General features: G+C 41.4%; 1 protein-coding gene across 5 annotated transcripts in view; it reads left to right on the forward strand.

Annotated features, from left to right (window-relative positions):
* Positions 1-331: 331 nt before the first annotated feature.
* The window catches only part of tdrd3 (tudor domain containing 3), an 86,460-nt gene continuing 63,870 nt past the window's right edge, over positions 332-22,921 (forward strand). For 2 of the 5 annotated variants that reach the window (XR_012098683.1, XM_073043218.1), the window contains exons 1-2: positions 332-567; positions 19,105-19,189. Coding sequence is in view for 2 of the 5 variants with exons in the window: in XM_073043218.1 (XP_072899319.1) it covers positions 530-567; positions 19,105-19,189 (123 nt within the window). In the remaining 3 variants the exon portion in view is untranslated. The other 3 variants (XM_073043217.1, XM_073043220.1, XM_073043219.1) reach the window with 3 other exon arrangements.

The raw sequence follows: 22,921 nt of genomic DNA on the forward strand, positions 1-22,921 counted from the left end.
AACAGGTCCACATTCAAAACTCATCTAAACCTTCAACTCCTTTTATTTCAATCCTGCCTACTGCCTTCATCATTGAACGATACAGTAAGCCAGTATAATTATGAATCGGCCGCTTCTGTTCCCGAGAAACTTGCCATTCTCCCGCCTCTAGACATTCCTATTACCCTGTACCACCTCTGTCACTTCCTGTCGTCTCTACTCCCTCCCCTTCCTGTCAGTAAGCGGGCAGGTGGTAATTATGAATGGCCTTGAGCATGTGCGAATCTCCTGCGTCAATTGGGTAATTTCGCCGTCAATCATGATCGCGCCCGTGACGTGACGGCGCCGTTTTCGTGCGTAGTGACGTGGCTGCGAGAGTTTGTGGGGGGGACGTGGTCGGTGGGCCGAGGCCTGCGTGCTCGGCCTCCTGCTCTCTGCCTTTTAATATGAGGTTCGCGCGTTGCTTCTCGGTGCCCCGTTGTGACTGGCAGCCTGCCGACGTTCCGTGTACCGGGTTTGCTGCGTTTATGCAAGAGGCGGCTTGGTAAAGATGGCGGACGTGGGCCCGGCTCTGGCCCGGGAAGGCTGGTGAGTGCTGTGTGGAGCGGAGAGGAGCGCCGCGGGGCTGCGGTGGGCACCGTGCATCCAGCAGCCCCGTTACCACCATTGGGTGCAGAAGCGTTGCTGTTGGTTTCATTCGTGCAACAATCTTTGCAGAGTTTGTTTGTGAATGCGGACTTTTGCTCCTGTAGTGTTCGTGAAGTCTGTGCCAGTTTGGCTCAATGACAGATCCTCTCCCATGACACACACTTAGGGTGGTGAGTTTACATTCCGCTGGCAGCTGTTTTGTGATGTTAAACCGAGCTTGGTTTAGTTATTCTTGTAGCAGTGGTAAGTAAAGGGTTTTGCCAATGTTCCTCCACCTTTGCTTCCGTCTCACCCAGTCAGCAGTCGGTTTATTACTTGATTTCCCAGCAAATATTTACTTAACTGAACATTTTTATATTTCGTTTGTATTCTTTATTCCTTTACGTAATTTGCCAATTTTGAAGGCACCTGGTTTTATGTCCTGGTCAGAATTCCTCCTTCAAACGAGTGAAGATCAAGTTAAAAACACAAAATGCTGGCAGAACTCAGCAGGCCAGACAGCATCTATGGGAGGAGGTAGTGACAACGTTTCGGGACGAAACCCTTCATCAGGAGTGATCAAGTTGTTTTGCAGTTTGCTACCTATGTTTGACTGTATTGTCACCGACCGATCTTAAAATGGGAAGGTGGGGAGGGGGATGGTGGATAGAAGAGTCTATTGGAAATACTTAACAAGTTAGGCAGCATTTGTGGAGGAAAATAAACAATGTTAGGGATGTATTCCAGCAGCTGAGGTGCACACAGGAAAAAGCCAGCTGATTAAAAAAGTTGAATTTAATATTGCCCTGAAGGTTGAGATGGATCTGGTTAGAAAGTGAAGAATACTCCATTGCACTTATAGTGGCTCTGTTGGAAATGTAGGAAGCCCCACATGTTTGTTGGTTAGAATGGAAGATTAACGTGATAAGCAACAGGAAGACGTTTCTGAAGGTTGGTTGTTCAATCTGTGTTTGTTTCTTAAGTTATGGAGGAATATTTAGGGCCCATAAGTGGTGGAAAAGGACAAGATTTGAGTTTTGAAGAAATAACCAAAAGGGTAGATGAGGTTGGGGCAGTGGATACCATCTCAATGGACTATAGTAAGGTCTTTGATTTGGTTTTGTGTGGTAGCCAGTCATGGAAAGTTAGATCAAATGGGTTCCAGGGAGAGCTCACTAATTGTACACCAAACTGACTTGCTGATTGGAAGCAAAAGTTGATGGTGGAAGTTGGTTTTGTGGACTGCATGCCCTTTGCTGTTTATCATTTACATCAATAATTTGGATGAGAATGTACAAGGCCTTGCTAAGTTAGCAGAAAATTCTAAAGTAGGTGGTGAAGATGATTATCAGGTCCTGCCTCAGCAAGGATGCGGACGCATTGCAATTTGCTTTTTGCTACAATATGTCAACAGCAGATGTAATCTCAATGGCTGTTTACACTGCTTTGGACCATTTGGACAGCACACACACCTGTGTTAGGATGATGTTCATCGACTATAGCTCAGCATTCAGTACCATCATTCCCACAATGCTGATTGAGAAGTTGCAGAACCTGGGCCTCTGTACCTCCCTCTGCAATTGGATCCTTGACTTCCTAACTGGAAGTGGTGCGAATTGGTGATAATATCTTCTCTGTGCTGACGATCAACACTGGTGCACCGCTGGTGTGTGCTGAGCCCACTGCTCTACTCTCTCTAAACCCATGACTGTGTGGCTAGGCATAGCTCAAATACAATCTATAAATTTGTTGATGATTCAGCCATTGTTGGTAGAATCTCAGGTGGTGACGAGAGGACATACAGGAGTGAGATATGCCAACTAGTGGAGTGGTGTCGCAGCAACAACCTGCCACTCACCGTCAGTAAGACATGTTACGTGGTCGGCAACAATGACTATAGAATTGATTCAGTTTGTATAAACAAACATAAGCATTTATTAAACTCTGTTCAACAAAAGTAAAAAGTAAACAAATGACTAACTTACCGGAAGTTAACTGCTATATGGCAATTTAACAAACAGCCAAACCTTGGAATGGTTCTTAAAGTGGTAAATTCGAACATAGTCTTAAACTGGTAAATTCAAAAGTCCAAGTGATTTATACAGTCAGTAAGGAGAGACTTAATTGAGAATTGATTTCTTCGAAAACGTGACGTTACTGCTGATCCAGCTGAGAGATGCCTTGTCCAAAGGATCATGATGAGGGAAATAAAACAACTTAAAAGAACTGACCTTTTTGTTGGAGGGTGAACACTGCACAAACCTTCCTTTTCTTACAGAGGTTATCTCAGTAACAGGCCACTATTCCTGAATGAAGATTCAAAAAGGTTGATCCTTTACACCAACTTTACTCAATCCTTTGGGTTCCCGTACTTTGGTAAGGTCTTCACTCTCCGATACTAGACTGTAGAGGTAAGGCAATGGTGTACAGACAAAAACTGGCAGCGATTGGCGAAACTGCTGGCAATAACGTTTCCACCTTAAAATAGAAAGTAAAACTCCACTTTAAAACAAAACTGCGTCATGAGATGAATACATAGCAAAACTAATGAACTAATTAACGAGCTAACCCCGTGACAACCCCTTGTATACCTGTTGGAACATGCCATCACGTGACCCCACACTGGTGGGAAAATTACATCATCCCACCATCAAAAGACAATTACATCATGCTCACAAGATACTCAATTACATCGTGGTCATAAGAAGGTGACAAGATACCCACGGGGTATGTAACAGACGAAAGAGCTGATTGTGGACTTCAGGAAAGGTGAGACGAAGGAACACATGCCAATTCTCAGAGGGATCAGAAGTGGAGAGAGTGAGCAGTTTCAAGTTCCTAGACACCAAGATCTGAGGATATAACCTGGTCCCAACATATCAATGCAGTTATAAAGAAGGCAAGACAGCGGCTGAACTTTATTAGGAGTTTGAAGAGATAGATAGATAGATAGATACTTTATTCATCCCCATGGGGAAATTCAACTTTTTTTCCAATGTCCCATACACTTGTTGTAGCAAAACTAATTACATACAATACTTAACTCAGTAAAAAATATGATATGCATCTAAATCACTATCTCAAAAAGCATTAATAATAGCTTTTAAAAAGTTCTTAAGTCCTGGTGGTAGAATTGTAAAGCCTAATGGCATTGGAGAGTATTGACCTCTTCATCCTGTCTGAGGAGCATTGCATCGATAGTAACCTGTCGCTGAAACTGCTTCTCTGTCTCTGGATGGTGCTATGTAGAGGATGTTCAGAGTTTTCCATAATTGACCGTAGCCTACTCAGCGCCCTTCGCTCAGCTACCGATGTTAAACTCTCCAGTACTTTGCCCACGACAGAGCCCGCCTTCCTTACCAGCTTATTAAGACGTGAGGCGTCCCTCTTCTTAATGCTTCCTCCCCAACACGCCACCACAAAGAAGAGGGCGCTCTCCACAACTGACCTATAGAACATCTTCAGCATCTCACTACAGACATTGAATGACGCCAACCTTCTAAGGAAGTACAGTACTGAGGCGAAGAAATCATGAGCCATCACAATTATTTCCACTTGTGCAGTATTTGATTTCTGGATGCTGAAGTTGTCCATTACTTCAGTTTTTATCAGGGGTCTTTGCTGCCTCACTTAAGGCCAATTATTCCAACCATATCTTGAAATTCAACATTGATTCATGTTTGCATGAAGTTTGTGAGGAGTTTGGAACCTGAATAGTTTTGGTGATACTTAAACTCAGCATTGTGAGTAAATTGTGATTTTTGCTAGCTCTGTTGTTGTGTTTTATTGTCCTGCTGATAACTGAGAGTGGAATGCAGTCGGCCCTCCTTATCTGCGAGTTCCCCATGCATGATTTCGACCGGAATCAAGAATCCGGAACCGCGGATCAAGAAAACCCGGAAGTGCTCTTCCAGCACTTGTTTGAGCATGTACAGACTTTTTATAATTATTCCCTAATCAATGCAGTATAACAACTGTTTTACATAGCATTTACATTGTATAAGGTATTATAAGTAATCTAGAAATGATTTCAAGTATATAGGAGGATGTGTGTTGGTTACTGTGGATCGGGATGGAAAAAAAACTGAAGTTCTTTTACCAAGGAAGTCGGAACAGCTACATCCGGTATTATTTAGTGTCAGTTAGTCAAACGTTTGTCTTAGTATATAGTATATATTTTACCTTTCTATGCATAGAAAACACTTAAGAACGTATGTTTCAGCGCCGGGCTCGGGAACGGAAGTTCCTGAGTTCGATCCAGTGACAGACTGCTCCCGAGTGTGCTTTCCTTCCATGCCTGTTTGATGTGGAGGATCAAAAACTCAAAACCCCAAAACCCAATAATTAAACCACTGCATTGCTTAGTAATAATTGTAGCTTTCATCGGGGCAGGGCCTTTCTCGCTTTATCCTTTAAAATTGTTCTGATTGTTAACCGACTGTAGCCTAACGCTTTCCCAATGATGGATGGCGTTTCACCTCTTTCCGATTGCTTTATTATTTCCATTTTATTTTCAATCGTGATTATTTTCGTGAACAGAAACACTGCAGATTCAAAGCTGTGCCGCCGGGTCCTAATGTCCACCACACTGAGACAGGTTAAATAAGGTCTGGGGTTCCGCTGGGTCCCAAGGTCCACTGCATTGAGGTTGAATAAGGGATTTGTGCATCTCTGTTTTTTGGTATCCACGAAGGGTCCTGGAACCAATCCCTTGCGGATAAGGAGGGCTGACTGTATGTGATAATCAGCTAAAATGTACTCGACCAGCATCTTGTGACTTGGATGTGCTTAGGGAGTTTGTTGGGGAGATAACAGCATTTGAACACAACTAGCAGAATTTGGCCAGGGTCTGGATTCTTTGAGAGTGCATGTCTTCAGTCTGACAGCTGAGATACTGTGTAATTTTTTGTTCATAGCTTTTGCATCCTATGCTTGTTTGTTTCTTGATGTCCCATGAAGCATATCAGATTTGCTGGAGGTTCGACTTCTGATTTTGTTGGTAGTAAATTAAGATGGATCATCCATCCTTGAGTACTTGTGAACGCTTCAGCCTTCTATTGGTGACTCACATGGATCCTTGACTGAGACCACAGTCAGTCTGGATGGGGAATAACTTTTCCTTGCTGACAATCAGTAGAGGTGCACCCGAAGGAGGCGTGCTCAGTCCACTGCACCACTCTGTCTATATTCAGACAGTATCGAGTATACGGTCTCTACTGTTGATAAATTCACTGATGACAAGGCATACAGAAACACGATTGATTGAGTGGTGTTACAACAACCAGCACTGTGTCAGCAGGACCAAGGAATTGACTGACTTCAGGAAGGCAAAGTTGAGAGAACACAACAGACATTTTTGAATGGTCAACAGCGGGAAGGGTGAGCAGCTTCAAATTCCTGGGAGTCAAGAACTCATCATGAAGAAGGCATGCCATGTGGCTGTACTGCATTAGGAGTTTGAAGAGATTTGTTACCAAAAACTAGTAAATTTCTACAAATGTATGGTGGGGAGCATTCTGGTTTCAACACCACCTAGCATGGAAGTACTGATGCACAGGATTGAAAGAGACTGCAGAGGGTTTTATACTCAGCCACTTCTGTGAACCTGTCCTCTTCTGGGGATTGGAAGTTGAGGGTCAGTAATTTTAAATCTTTGGTGCTATCATATCAGAGGTTCTGTTCTAGGACCTGTACGTAACTGCCATCATAAAGGTGCGATAGACCTCTACTTTCATTGAAGTTTTGTATAGATTCAGCATATCATCTAAAATGTGAACAGTGGAGAATATCCTAACTGTTTGCACCATGACCTGGTATGGAAATACCAGTGCTCAGGAACAGAAAAACACTACAGAAGATGGTGGATACAGCCCAGTGCGTCATAAGCAAAGCTCTCCCCACCATTGAGCACATTTAAAAAGAATGTTGTTACATGAAAATAGAATCCGTCATCAAAGAACCTTGTCATCCAAAGCATGCTCTCTTCTCTCTACTTCTATCAGGGAAGAGGTACAGGAGTCTTGGGTCCCACACCACCAGTTTTACGAGCCATTATTACTCTGCAACTATCAGGCTCCTGAACTGGCATGGATAACTTCACTCAACTCAACACTGAACTGATTCCACAACATCTGGACTCACTTTTAAGCACTCCAACTCTTATCAGTTTGTATATCTATGATTGTTTTTGTTTTCATTCTATTTCATTGTATTGTATTTTTTTGTGAATCTCAGTGGTACGTAGGGATGTATATGTACCTTACAGGAGCCCCTCAGGGCTGTGTACTGAGTCACCTCCTTTGCTCCCTGTACACCCATGACTGTATCGCCACTCACAACTCTAATCTGCTAATTAAATTTGCTGACAACACTACATTGATTGGCTTTATCTCAAACAATAATGAGGTGGTCTACAGGGAAGAAGTCATCCCTCTGACACAGTGGTGTCAAGAAAACAACCTGTACCTCATTGTCACAAAAACAAAGGAGCTGGTTGTGGTTTACAGGAGGAATGGAGATGTGCTAACCCCTATTGACATCAATGGATCTGGAGTTGAGAGGGTGAACAGCTTGAAGTTCCTCGGCGCCAACATCACTGAGGATCTCACGTGGTCTGTATGTACCAGCTGTGTGGTGGAAAAAGGCACAACTGCGCCCCTTTCACCTCAGATGGTTGAGTAAGTTTGGTATGGGCCCCCAAATCCTAAGAACTTTCTACAGGGGCACAACGAGATCATCTGATTGGCTGCATCATTGCCTGGTACGGGAACTGTACCTCCCTTAATCATAGGACTCTGCAGAGAGTGGTGCGGACAGCCCAGTGCATCTGTAGTTGTGAACTTCCCATGAGTCAGGACACTTACGAGGACAGGTTTGTAAAAAGGGCCCGTAGGATCATTGGGACCCAAGCCATCCCAACCACAATCTATTCCAGCTGCTACCATCCGGGAAGCGGTACCGCAACATAAAAGCCAGGACCAACAGGCCCCGTGACAGTTTCTTCCACCAGGTCATCAGACTGATGAACTTGCACTGATTTGAGTGTACTCTATATTGCATTGACTGTTCTACTTACTATAAATTATTATAAATTACTATGATTGCACATGGCACATTTAGATTGAGACGTAACGTAAAGATTTTTACTCATGAATGTGAAGGATGTAAGAAATAAAGTCAATTCAATCCAATTGACTTTGACCTCCATCGTGGACATAAATCTCCCCAACATCAAGGACATCTTCGAAAAGTGGTGCCTCAAGAAGGCGACGTGCCTTGTTTAAGGCCCTCACCACTGGAACATACCCTCTTATCATGACTTTCATTGGGGTGGAGATACAGGAGAACGAAGATGTTTCAGAAACAGCTTCTCCGCCATCAGATTTTTGAAAGGTCCATGAAGCTATCTCGCTGATCCTCTTTTGTATTATTATTTTTGTCACTAACAGCAAGTTTTGTATTTTGCTTATTGGTTGTTTGTCCATGCTATGGAGTCCAGTCTTTGATTCTACTTTTTATTTTGCAAGTTGCTGTGTATGCCCGCAAGAAAATAAATATCTGGGTTGTATATGGTGATGTGTGCTTTGATAGTATGTTTACTTTGATCTTTAAATTTCATCATATATCTGAGTGAGAATAAGTCTGATACTGAGATGTTCATGGAGCCTTCCCTTTCTATTATCTGTTGTTTGTTAAAGATGGTGGATAATTGAGAGCACAGAGCTCTGTTCTGATGTTTTTGGCTGCATTCAACTTCACTAGGTTGGCACTTCATTTTTAGGCGTGTCTTATGCTGGCCATTTGAAGTTATCTTGGCCTGATGTCAGAGGTCGAGGTAGAAGATGACAGGCCTTGAAGCGTTTGATGGTGAAGATGAAACTTGGTGATCAGAACAAGCTTTCCTTGTCTATATTTAACCTGATACCACGGCACGTCATCTGGTCTGGAGTCATTGTTGAGGGCTCCCACCTGTTCTTCGCTGATGGATCTTGTAAGACAAGATACTTAGCATAAAATTTTGCTTTATTTGTCTGGAGTGTTTTGGAGGATGACTTTAAGTTCCACCTGGCTAGAAGTCACCTTGCCTTGTTTGAACTTGATGGTAGCCTTACTAGTTTTTTTCTTTGTTTTGTTCAAAGTAAGTTTAGTATCAAAGTACTGTACATGTACAACCCTGAGATTCATCTTACGGGCAGACTCAATAAATCCATAATAGATTCAGTGAAAGACTACATCAACTTGAGTGTTCAACCAGTCTGCAAAAGGCAGCAAACTGCAAATACAAATAGAAAGAATAATAAATAAGCAATAAATATTGAGAACTTGGAATGAAGACTCCTTGAAAGTCCATAGATTGTGGGAACATTTCAATGATGGGGCAAGTGAAGTTATCCCTTTTGGTTCAAAAGACTGATGGTTGAGGGTAATAACTATTCCTGAACCTGGTGGTGTGAGTCCGGAGGTTCATGTATCACCTTACTGATTGCAGCAGCAAGAGGAGAGCATGACCTGGCTGGTAGGAGTTCCTGATGATGGATGCTGCTTTCCTGCAGTGCTTTTGTGTAGATGTGCTCAGTGGTGGGGAGGGCTTTACCTGTGGTGGATTGGACCATACCACCACTTTTTATAGGATTTTCTGTAAAGGGGCATTGGTGTTACCATACCAGGCTGTGATGCAGCCAGTCAACATGCTATCTGCTACACATCTCTAGAAGTTTGTCAAAGCTTTAGATGTTATGCTGAATCTTCGCAAACTTCGAAAGAAGTAGAGGCGCTTCCGTGGTTTCTTTGTAATTGCATTTGTATGCTGGGCCCAGGATAGGTTCTCTGAAATATTAACACTGAGGAATTTAAAATTGCTGACCCTCTCCTCATTGGGGGATCAGAGGTGGACTGGCTCTTGGACCTCTGGCTTCCTTCTGCTGAAGCCAATAATCAGTTCCTTGGTCTTGCTGACATTGAGTAAGAGGTTGTTGTTAAGACATAGCCCAGCCAGATTTTCAGTCTCCCTCCTATATGCTGATTCATCACCACCTTTGATTCACCCTACGACAGTGTGTCATCAATTAACTTGAGTATGTTGTAGTTATCATACAGCAGTAGCCTTTTGTTAAAATATGAGAATGACATCACAAAGTTAATACTGTTAAACCCCAGGAATGATTTCCTGCTAAGCATTGGATAAAGCTAAGCATCAAATATTCAATCTGGTATTGGAGAGATAGAAACTGCAGATGCTGAAAACTGACAAAATAGTGGCAGGAGGAAGTCAGCAGGTCAGGTAGCATCTATGGAGGGAAATAGACAGTGAAATTCCAAGGAAAGTTGTCATTTCAGGTTGAGACCTTTCAATTGGTCCAATGTAGGATTTTCTGTAATACATCTTTCTTTATACTCTGAAGAAACGAGAGAAAATATTGGAAACTCAAAATTAAAGTTCGAAGTTCATATTTATTATAAAAGCATGTATATCATATACATGCTTTGAGATTCATCTGCTTACAGGAAAACAATAGAATCCACCAAAAACTGATCACAACAAAGACTGCCAAACACCCATTTGCAAAAGAGCACAAATTACTGTGCAAATAGTGGGGAGAAAAATGAACAAATAATACACAGAATATGAGCTGCAGAGTCCCTGAAAGTGAATCCACAGGCTGTGGAATCAGTGCAGCACTGAGGGGAGTGAAGCTGGTCCTGAAGACTGCAAGGTAACAACTACTGAACTTAGGGGCATGGCGCCCAAGACTCCTGTATCTCGTGCTTGATGATGGTAGCGAGAAGAGGGGAAGATGAGTCAAGTGCAGTTAGACAACGTTGAACACTGGTTCGTTTTCCCCTCTTGGGCCTTGCAGCTTTCATCTGGCTCAATGTTTTATTCGGCGCAGAGTAGCGGAGCTGAGCATAGTTTTGTTTCCTGATCTCAGGACTCAGCATGGAGTCCAGCCAAAGCAATGGCCTTGCCTGCATTCTTGAGAGTCAAGTTCGCTGTATACTTCAGGAGATGGTAAAATCACGAGCTTATTTAGACAGTTCAAAAGTATATTTCTTAAAGGGAAATTACAGGCTGCATTTTGCAGTGATTACAGTTCAGAATTATATATAGTAGTTTTGTGAATTGCCCACAAAATATCACCATAGGTCACCAATGCCATTTTGGATATTAATTAATTTTTTTCTGGAGGGGAACATATTTGTCCTTTAAAAAAAAAAATCGCTATAAAGCTTTGAAGCATGAATGGAAAGTTCTTACTGTAATTCTGAAAGCTCAAGATCTGGGGAGGTTAAAATTTTTATGCAAGAGGCAACTGTGTGGTGAAAAATACAGTGAAGTTAATATTTGAACATTGACTCTGAAGCAAACTGTTATCTGTAAGTGTAATGTAGTCAGTGTTGAGCACTTATTTCCAGCTGACATTCCTGTGCAGCATTGAGGAAAATTTGTGCTGATGTCGTCACCACTTTTTGAATTGAATTGACTTATTTCTTACATCCTTCACATACATGAATAAAAATCTTTACGTTATATCTCCATCTAAATGTCCAATCACAGTAATTTATAATAGAACAGTCAATATAATATAGAGTACACTTAAGTCAGCGTGAGTTCATCAGTCTGATGGCCTGGTGGAAGAAGCTGTCCCGGAGCCTGTTTGACCTGGCCTTTATGCTGCGGTACCGCTTCCCGGATGGTAGCAGCTGGATTAGATTGTAGTTGCGATGGCTTGGGTTCCCAATGATCCTATGGGCCCTTTTTATACACCTGTCCTTGTAAATGCACCATTTTGGATGGCAAGTCATTTGGTTCCTGTGACCAATGTCATGGACTACAGTTTTCACCACATGAAGATTATTGAAATATCTTGTGTGCACAAATGTCTGCTGTATTTCTGTCTTCACCTGTCGTGACACCTTTAAGATTAATTTGTTGTAACTTCCATGTGAGCAATTTTAGGTTGCAAAAGGTGTTGTATAAAAGTAAGTTTCATCCTTTATTTGTATGTGATGTAGCATTTTCCTTTAGGAGGGGTTAAATATTTATTAGATTGAAGAGACATGTACAGTAGTGTTCCTCTATAGGTCATTTTCACACATTTTTAATCTGATTTCCCCCCCCATCTGAACTACAAGCTTGTATTCTGCATAATTGGTGTTCAGATGATTTGGAGCTTGGCATTGGAGACATTGTGTGATGCCATGCAACTTATTAACAACACTCAAATTTGTGGAAACTATAGGCATGGCAGATGTAGTTATGGATGAAAGACGAGTGACAAAATTGTGCAAATGTAAAAAGTGTTTAGAAATACTTAGGGTTAACAAAATATTTGGAAATGCAGGAAAAGTTGTAAATATTTTTTTGCAAAGCGAGAGTTAAAAAATAATGGATTTGTTTGTCCTTGGACCACTAATTAGTCCCTACTGGGAGCATGTGACCATTTCCAGAAAAAAATAATTTTCTTTATGTGAGGGAGATTTAGTAGAATGATTTTGGAGAATGCAATGCTTTTGTTTCATAGTGAGATGAAAGAAACTATTGTTCTTAAGAGTAAAGAAGTTTAAGGAAAGATTTGCAGGTGGTTCTATTGAAGTATTATATCATTATTTTTATAGTTATATAAACAAATTGACAGATCAAACTTAGATTAGTACTTGGAAGATCTGTGCTAAAGACCTGAATAACTCTTTATTTCCATGCAAAGACAGTGGTCAGAAGTAGTGAAGAATGTTGAAGTGAGGTAGAGGATGAGACTTTATGGGAAATTCACAGCATAGATTCAACGTCATAGCCAAACCTGCCATACAAATAATTTTGGGTAGGATATTTTGGCTAGCACTTGAACTATTAGTTAGAATATAATGGTTCTTCAAGTGCTCAAAGCCTTTACATGCAATGAGAGAACTTGCTGCTATTGTCCTTTAGAAGTTTGTTGTAGATCCAGAGTATTCTTTGAGTGAAATTGTTTTGCCCTTGCCTCAAAGAAATGGGTTGTTACTGTTCAGCTTGTGTAGTCCTTAACTAATTTTGTACATTTCATTTAAATCTTCATTCAATGCTCAGAATTGTTCCAAAGAACACCAAACCTGGTCGTCCTCTGTTGAAGCTAGAATTCTCTTGCCCAGGGCATGTGTTCTTTAGCCTAGTCTGCACTTCCATTTTAATGTTTCTATTGCATGGTGACCAGAATTGTATGCTATTAGCTATGGTCAAATTATTATTTAAATCAGAATTAGCATGACATCTCTGCTCTTTTACTGTGTGCCCTGTCCATTTAATCCAATGATTGCATGTGGTATTGTAATCACCTGATTAAAACTTTAAAACATTATAAACCAGAAATGCCATGCATTTGTTTTTCCCAAACATGGTGCCCAATCTGCCAAGTAATTCCAATATTTGCTTTTTATTTTGTTCTCAGCATTTTATGTAATTTGTTTTTTATCATCTTGTTATATTTTGCAATCTTTAAGGATCTGTAGATGCACGCATTTTTTTTCTTTTGCTTTCTTAGTATTATAATTATTTACTACTTCTTTCTTGCCCTCTCCATCAAGATGATTGCATTCTGGATTAAATTCTGTTTGCCAGGCTTGTACCTATTTAATTGACCTGTCTGTTTTCTGGGTAAAACTTTATTTCCCATGGCTAGTTTTGCTGTTATTGGCAAACCTCTTGATTTTTGACTCATACATTTAAGTGCTTGGTATTAAAATATCAAAAACAAAGCCTTCGAGAACTGATAGATAGCCCTCCCGGTCACTAAAATTTTGCATACTATTATCCTTTGCTGCTTCTCATATGTGGTGTTTTGTTCAATGTGAAATGTCATGATCCAGTAGGTTTTTACATTAAAATGGTCAAACAGCTTACAAAAGTCCACGTAGATGACCAGTGATTTTGTCCAGTTAAGAGGAGATCTTTCATTTTTTGATGTCGGACAAAATGTTTATAATTAAGGATTTGGAGTGATGTATCAGTTTTTAGTCAGAAGTGTTGTGTGGTGCTTGACGATTTTGGAGAAGGAGAGAACCATTTGATATCTAGGAAAAGCACCTAAACTGGAACTTGTGTTGGACCAAGCTATAATGTTGGTTGCAGAGCTTAGAGGTGATGTCTAAATAGGACTTTGGTATCGTATGTTGCACATGGACTTGAGAATTTAGGTGATAAATGAAGCAAATTAGCAGAGTGGAATTGCAGGTTTAAGAATACAAAATTAAATTCCACCCCACAGAAGGTGTTCTATGCCTCATTGCTTTTTCTAAGTTGTGATTAATCAGCTCCAATGCAAACCAGTGGGACATTTCTGGTTTGCATTTGAGCTGATGTATATTAAATGGGTTCTGAAGTAAATGCAGGTTAATATTTGTTGCTGTACTTTTGTTGTGGAGCCTTGGTAGAGGCTGATAAATATGACAGTTTCTGTGCTCATAGCTCACTACTTGACCTCTTTGTAGAGGTTTAATTTACAAACCTGAAGCCCAACCCAACCTGACCATAGCCAGTCTGTACCCAACCCAGGCCTGAGTACAAAGTGTTTCCATACTTCACCTGATCATGGCCACAAATATGATGCTATTGATGTTTCAGGCTGGAATGATAATTAAATCGTACTGAAATGTTTTTGTTTTACTCATCTTGACCTTGGTAAAGTGTTGCTATTTACTGACATGGCATGGCCTGGCCAAGTACAGGCCTTTTAAGCCATAAATGTTTTCAGTGTATATAGCCAAATAAAATCTGAAACTTGAGGGTCAGGCAACAGTTAGTTTGTGTGACTAACCGCTTAAAAATTTGGTTTGAGTTCCTAGATATTCAATACTTAACAGAAAGCTTTTAACTATCTGTTACTTGGTGATGCTAAGACATTTGAGAATTTAGAAGCTATCTTCCACAGGAATTCAGCCTCTGATCTGCTCTAATTGCCCAAGCATTGTCAACTGATGAATCAGTGTTTATCATAATGCTTCCTCACATTTCCTATCCGTCACAATATTATGCTGATGTTATTTCCCACTTCTCAGATCCAGCCTGGTTGGTGTCCTCATGCAGATAGATGTGTGTCAGAGTGAATGTGTTTGGGGCCAGACAGAAGAGTGTACTACAATGCATAGATCTTTATTTTTATGCCTCAATGTACTTTGTGGGTTGCTGATAAATTCAAATGAGAACATACACTTTTTAATATGCAAACTCTGCCATAAAGATTACATTATCTTGGCATTCAATATTTACAAAAATCCAAAAATGTAATACTCTCCATATTTGGTTCATCAATAATATTGGGCAACACTGATGACTGAGATTAGCTCCAAATGCCAGAACTTAAAAACTGAGCTTATGGAGGACTTGGAAATGCGGGAATCTCAATGTAACCATTGGTTCGGCAAGGATGTGTTCGTCTAGGGGAAGATAGCCTGAGAAATCTCATTTGTGTAGATGCTGCGTGATGTGTTGCCTGATTACAAATCTGAACTGCAAAATATCAGACAGTACACCATATGCAATTAAACATTTGAAATTTATAAATCTTTACCTGACTGTAGGGTTAGAAAAGAAAAGAAAAATAAAAAGGGCCCATATTAATGAAGCAGTCTAAGGTGCATGTTGGAGATCACGGATTCATCCAGTCATTCCCCATCGACCTTCCCCGAGCGTTGCTGACCTTTGGACCCTCGTTCCGTCCACTCTGTGCAGTGGTCTACCAAATCTTTACACTTGCGTCTCCTCTCTTGATCTCTCGACTACAAAAGACTGCAAAATCCCTGCTCCCAGACCTGCAAGAAAGAAAAACATGCCTCTGATTGCCTAGCATACATTCCAAAGCCCCGTTATCTCCAGTCATAACCCAAACATTGCTGCTTCAGAGAAACCATTACCATAGCAGTGAAACATTATAGAGAGGCCATTACATTTGCAGTGAATCCTTACAGCGTGTTACATCAATTAAAAAAAAAATCAATTTACCTCGTGTTTGATTTCTCTCAAGTCTAAGATAGAAACATTCTTTTGTACTTTGTGAAAATGCCATTCTGTTGGCCAGAATTGGTAGCACTCTTAATTCTGTTCCACATGAGAACTTGAAGGATCGTTGAAAAGTTGGAGATGGTTCCTATAGGAGAGCAAGGATTCACTATTGGATTTTTGATAACGGTATAGGTACATATTGAAAACATCATTTTTCTTCATTGATTAGTGGTGGTGAATGCTGATAATTCCATCTGGCCATAAATTGAGGTTATCAGGGTTGCCCTTTTGATTATATTGGCATTTCTATTTTACTTTTGTGTATTTATTGCAAAATGGTTGCTCTTGTCAAATAGCAAAGTAGAAATCACTTTGTTTCATTAGAAACCATGTTTCATTTCTCCAGCCGGCATCTCGGGGCTTTTTTCCTTGTGGCCAGTACACAAGGCCAGCTTAATGCTGTAAAGTTGTACAAGGCTTCTGTTTTAAGTAGTTTTCAAATTAAAGTCACAAATCTATGCTAATAGTTGGTATTAAGCATTTAAAATGTTTAAAAAAATATATTATTGAAGGAATGACACAATACAGAATACATAATGGATTACATTTTCCTCCATTTTGCTTTTATATCTTACCCCTAAACAAACCTCCCCTCACCCTCCCTGCCCAAACATACCATGATAGCTAATGTATTTACAATACAACAATTCACAAATACAAGTACGGACATTTCACAGCCATACCCTCACACTACTTCAAGATGAAGACCCACACACATCCACAACATGTCAGATGATCCAGAATATACTTGTATTACAGTTTATCAACTACTCCGTGAGGTAAACCATATGCATGTTAAAAGAGAGGCAACTTCCCAAGTACAATCAGATGCCCTCAACTAGTAGGTAATTCCTTAAGACTCCCAAAGTATGACAAGAAAGGTCCCCATTTCGAATAGAACTTTTTCACAGACCCCCTCAAAGTGAATTTAATCTTGTCTAATTTCAGAAAAAACATTACGTCCTCTAACCAAGCAGCAGCAGATGGGGGAGTGGCAGATCTCCAGACCGTCAAGATGCTCCTATGGGCCAAAAGCGATGTAAATGCAACGATATCCGACTGGCTTGCATTTAAACCCAAACCATCATCTGCCACACCAAATACAGCTATAAGCGGGCAAGGTCTCAGTGTCACCCCCAAAACCTCACTGATAATTTTAAAAACCAGTGCACAATAGCCATCAAGCCGAGGGCAAGACCAAAATGCATGCACTAAACCAGCCGGAGAGAAGGAACACCTGTCACAGCTAGCTTCTGTCCCGGGATATATGTCAGCAAGCCTGGCTTAAATGCACCCTGTGTAAAACTTTAAATGGTATGAGCCCTAGTCTAGCACATGATGATGAGGAATGAACCCTATTCAATGCTTTTGCCCAATATTCCTCAGTCAGATCCATACCAAAGTTTAACATTTAAAATGTTTTAACTATTTAAATTTTAATTTCAGTTGATGAATCCAAAATTACTTTCGTAATGCAAAGTATTACCAACCTGAGGAGGGGATCTCTCAGGCTAAACACATATATAAACAGAGAATTGAGGAGCATTTCAACTCCTTGGACCCCCGGCGCATGTGGCATGGCATACAGGTCATTACAGACTTCAAACCACCTAGTACTGTGCCCCCTTTCAGCTCTGCTTCCCTCCCTGATGAGCTCAATTACTTCTACACTAGTTTTGACCGAGAGAACAAGGAGGTCACCCTCAAAGCGGATCTCTCACCTGGTGAACTGCCTCTCTCACTTTCCACCTCCGATGTTTGCACCACCCTGAGCAGGGTGAATGTACGGAAGGCAGCTGGTCTGGATGGAATACCTGGCCGTGTGCTCAGAGTCTGTGCAGGGCAGTTGGCCGGGGTCTTCACGGACATTTTCAATCTGTCCCTGGCCCATGCAGTTGTCCCCACAAGCTGTAAGATCACCACCATCGTGCCAGTGCCAAAGCATTCGGCTGCCACCGGCCTGAATGACTTCTGCCCAGTTGCGCTCACCCCCATCATTGCAAAGTGCTTTGAGAGATTGGTTCGATCATATCCGAAATCCTGTCTGCCCACTACCCTGGACCCCCATCAATTTGCCAATCGCACCAACAGGTCAACAGAGGACGCCATCTCCACGGCACTTCACTCTGCCCTGACCCACCTGGACAGCCCCAACTCTTACGTCAGAATGCTGTTCATTGACTTTAGTTCAGCATTCAATACTGTGACCCCCCCCCCCCCCCCCCAAGCTGATCGCCAAACTTCGCCAGCTTGGTATCAGCTCATCCTTCTGCAATTGGACCTTGGACTTTCTGACTAATAGACCCCAATCTGTTAAGTTAGACAATCTCTCCTCCTCCACTCTCACCCTGAACACCAGCGTGCCTCAGGGCTGTGTGCTGAGCTCTCTTCTGTACTCCTTTTCACATATGACTGTGTTCCTGTACATGGTTCTAACTCCAGAATCAAGTTTGCAGATGACACCACGGTGATTGGCCTGATCAGAGGTGATGATGAGACGGCCTACAGGGATGAGGTCCAGCACCTGGCAGCGTGGTGTGCTGACAACAACCTGGCCCTTAACACCCAGAAGACCAAGGAGATCATTGTGGACTTCAGGCAAGCTAGGAGCCACACTCACGTCCCCATCTACATCAATGGACCTGTAGTGGAGCGTGTATCAAGCTTCAAATTCCTTGGTGTCCATATTTCCGAGGATCTCACCTCATCCCTGAACTCCTCCATCCCGATCAAAAAGGTGCAATAGTGCCTTTATTTCTTGCGGAGCATCAAGAAAGCTCACCTCTGTCCCAGGATACTGACGGACTTTTACCGCTGTTGAGAGCATACTCACCAACTGCATCTCAGTGTGGTATGGCAATTATCCTGTATTGGACCGCAAAGCACTGCAGCATGTGGTGAAAACTGCCCAGCGTATTATCAGCACCCAATTGCCCACCATTGAGAACATTTACCATAAATGCTGCCCGGGCAGGGCGAAAAGCATTATCAACGGTGCACCGCACCCTAACCATGGACTTTTTACTCTCCTCCCATCCGGTAGGCGTAAAGGCACAGGAAGAGCTTCTTCCCTGAGGCTGTGAATTGCTGATCCTCACATCACAGCGCTAAGCAGTATTGCACCCATATTGTACTTTCTCAATACTTTTGTATTTGTGTGCTGTAGCACTTTTTATTTGCAGTTATTTTGTAAATAACACTATTCTTTGCACTTCTGGTTAGATGCTAACTGCATTTAATTTGGCTTTGTATCTGTACTCGGCACAGTGACAATAAAGTTGAATCTAATCTAATCTATTCCTCAGATCTTGATTAAGAAAGCTGATCAGTATATCCAAACTAATAGTTTGTAGTTTACAATTTTATCCACAAAAGGAAATGTATTGGATTTGCTAGAAAATAGTCAATGTATGTTTACAAAGGAGTTTATAAAATGTTCAGTAAGTGCATTTTTTTCTTTAAACCAGGTATCTTTCTCAAGAAGGAATTGAAGCCTGTATTACTTTGTCCACAAAGTCTGATGTAAAAGATATCATTCATATTGCACTAAATGTAAGTAACATGCTTGAACATAACTTGATTCTTTTTTGTTTGTTTTTAATACTAAATTATGTGATTTATTTCTACACTCCAACATTTCATTATTTGATAAGTTGCATCCTTCTGTCTGTTGTCGATCAAAATGTACATGAGCATCATTAGTTGCTTGATTAATCATTTCTTTTAGTGTTTTAATTATGCCTTTTGATTTGTCCTTAAGAATGAGCTGAAATTCCCCTTGATTGCTCTCACAAAGTACCTGTGCAAGACCTTTTCACCAATGTCACACCAAATTGTTCTCCCCTAAGAATCTTTTTATTGTGGTTTCTTTGCAAACCAGATGAATTGATGGGATAAATCTTTTACTTTTAAGAAACGTAGTCATAATCCTGAAACAGAAGGGATTCTGTAGATGCTGGAAATCTTAAACAACACACACAATGCTGGAGGAACTCAGCAAATCGGGCAGCATCTTGGGAGGGAACTATCTGGCTGAGATCTTTCATTGGGACTGGAAAGGAAGGGGGAGGACTCCAGGATAAGAAAGTGGGGAGGGGAAAGTGTACAAGCTGGCAAATGATAGGTGATGCCAGGTGAGGGGAAAGGGGGTGGGATAAAATGAGAAACTGGGAGGTAATGGGTGTAAGAGGTAAAGGGCTGAATTAGAAGAAATCTGAAAGAAGGACAGTGGACCGTGAAGAAAGGGAAGGAGGAGGGGAACCAGATGGAGGTGATGGACAGCTGAGAAGAAATTGAAGAGAGGGTAACTAGCCTAGAAAATGGAAAAAGAGAAAAGAAGAAATTGCCAAGCCAGAGAAATTCTCAGGTTATAGGTTACCAAGAGGTGTTGCTCCTTCAACCTGAGTTTGGCCTCATCACGCTAGTGGAGGAGGCTACAGACAGACATTTCAGAATGGGAATGGAAAGCCAAATTGAAAGGGTAGCCACCAGGAGATCCTGCTTTTTATGGCTGACTGAGTAAAGGTACTTGACAAAGCAGTCCTCCAATTTGTGCTGATTCTCACCGATGCAGAAGAGGCCACAGCAGGAACACCGGATACAATACCGGATCCTTGACGGACTCGCAGGTGTTACGTCGCCTCACCTTGAAGGACTGATTTGGTTCCTGATAGGTGCTGAGGAAGGAGGTGTAGGAGCAGGTGTGTAGCTCTTGTCACACTTTCAGAGGTAAGTGCCAGGAAGGGAGGCAAGCGGGGATGGAGAAGGGAGTCGAATACAGAGTGATCCCTACAGAATGTGAGGGAGGGGGAGGAGGGATAGATATGCTTAGTGATAGGATACCATGGGACAGAATGGTGTGCTGCATATAGAGGGGTAGTAGGTAAGGCCAGGGGGATTCTGCGAACGTTGAAGAGACGCCAGGATGGTATATTACCTCCTAGGTGCCAGGATCAGCAATGTCTCAGATAGGGTCCACGGCAGTCTTAAAAGCATGGGGTGAACAGCCAGAAGTCTTGGTGCATATTGCTTCCAATGATATAGGTAGGTCCTGAAGAGAGAGTATTTTGAGCTCTGGTGGAAGCAGAAAAGCAGGACTTCAAGGGTAGTAATCTTTGGATTGTTGCTTGTGCCACGCACCAGTGATGGTAAGAAAGGGATGATTTGGCAGATGGATGTGTGACTGCAAAATTAGTGTAGGGGGCTGAGTTTCAGATTTGCAGTCATTGGGATCTCTTCTGCGGAAGGTTTGACTTGTACAAAAAGGACAGGTTCCACTTCAATGGCACTTGGGAGCTCGTGCAAGATTCCTAAAAGGTAACTTGCAGATTGAGTTGGTATTAAGCAAAGCAAATGTTAATTTTGCTGATTCTAGCCTTAATAATGAGGTGTGGTGGAAGGCAAGGCCTCTGACTGTTAATATAGAAACATTTTTACATCATCCACTTTTTACTTTTTCAAAACATTCGAAGTGATTAAAAATAAATCATATCTAAAATTAGATACATTTAAAATTAAAAGAACATGAAAACATTTACAATAATGAAATACATTTAATTTGATTTATTCAAAAAGTATACATCATTTGGAACATTTTACTCCATTGGAATATACTGTATGATATAGAGTTACTGAAACTTTGCCACGTCCAAAAGGCAGATTTCCCACTGGAATTGCTGTTCCAGTGTTAGGTGTGGGCATGTAAACTTGTTCACTAATGTGGTATCTTAGACTTTTCATATTTTAAAAACGAAAGTATGTTTGAGCATCATCTAATTTCTCTGGCTTCAGAAAGCTGAGAAATTTTGTTATCACTTAAATTTTCTCCTGGTCCTTAATTATTTTACCTACAAATACTCTGTATTCAATCATTACCCAGTTTCTGTTGTTCCCTCCCTTTTCCTTTCCAAATATTAATATTTTTTACAACTGTTTTTCAACACATGAGGCCATTGCCTCGTCTTCCTTTTTGTCTTGGTGCTAGTGCCCTTAACTTAGGTCAAAGCAATCTAACTTTCCTCGTCTGTTCATGCCAATGCCAATTTGCATTTGGCTTTCTTAATAATAAGATCAAAATGCTTAAGGATCTAGCTTTTGAAGTAGCCCATGTAGAATGTAGAACAACATAGCACATAGCACAGTACAGGCCCTTTGGCCCACAATGCTGTACCGACCCTTAAACCCTGCCTCCCATATATCCCCCCCACCTTAAATTCCTCCATATGCCTGTCTAGTAGTCTCTTAAATTTCACTAGTGTATCTGCCTCCACCACAGACTCAGGCAGTGCATTCCACGCACCAACCACTCTCTGAGGCTATGTCCACACTACACCAGATAAATCCGTAACCAAAGCCTTTTCTCTTCGTTTTTACCCTCTGTCCACACTAAAACGGCGTTTTTGTCCCCCGAAAATGGAGCTTTTCAGAAACGTCCTCCAGAGTGTGTAAATTTGAAAACGCCGGATTGGGTAGAGCAGTGTGGACAGGGTAACCGGAGAAATCTAAAAACACTGTCATGACGAGCCAGAACAGATGGTGACCACAGCGCGCCATTTCATTGTTTTCTTGAACGCAACCTAACAATTTCAGAACAGACGGCAACGAGACTGAAGCCAGAGGAGCTAGAAATGTACTCACCAAATACTTTGACCCATAGCTTACTGAATAAATAAGTATACTCACTTTGCCCTGTTTTCTGTCCTTGCTCGTATGAAGGTGGTTTACCTATTTATGCAAGTACTTCTCTGACAATAGATGTGTAACAGCCTAGTGTAACATTGTATGGAAATACTAGATAATACTGATGCAGACATGTTTCATACATTTAACAAGGGGCTTTATTAATGCAACCGTCAGCCGGGTCAAACTATCCGTGAACTCCCTGTCGTTTCCTCCATACGCTCCAGTATTTGTTTTTTTTTAGTTTTAAGTCCTCTTGCACGAGAGCCAGCAGCTGTCCGTCACAAGTTTTTCTAGTCTGTAACTGAGCAAAATCACACCCAGTCTTTCACGGCGAGATTCGACACCAAACATGTCATTTGTTTTCGGTAGATGTGTCCTGTGCATGTGCAGTAGGAGGAGATTCGCCAAAATATCCGTTTTAATGTGGAGAGAGATGTTTTAAAAAATGCTTCTTGTGGACGCCTATCGTTTTTACGCGAAACTGTCGTTTTCAAAATTATCCGGTCTAGTGTGCACATAGCCTGAGTAAAAAACCTTCCTCTAATATCCCCCTTGAACTTCTCACCCCTTACCTTAAAGCCATGTTCCTCTTGTATTGAGCAG

This window comes from Hemitrygon akajei, chromosome 4 (genome assembly GCF_048418815.1).
Source record: "Hemitrygon akajei chromosome 4, sHemAka1.3, whole genome shotgun sequence".
NCBI classification, from domain to species: domain Eukaryota; kingdom Metazoa; phylum Chordata; class Chondrichthyes; order Myliobatiformes; family Dasyatidae; genus Hemitrygon; species Hemitrygon akajei.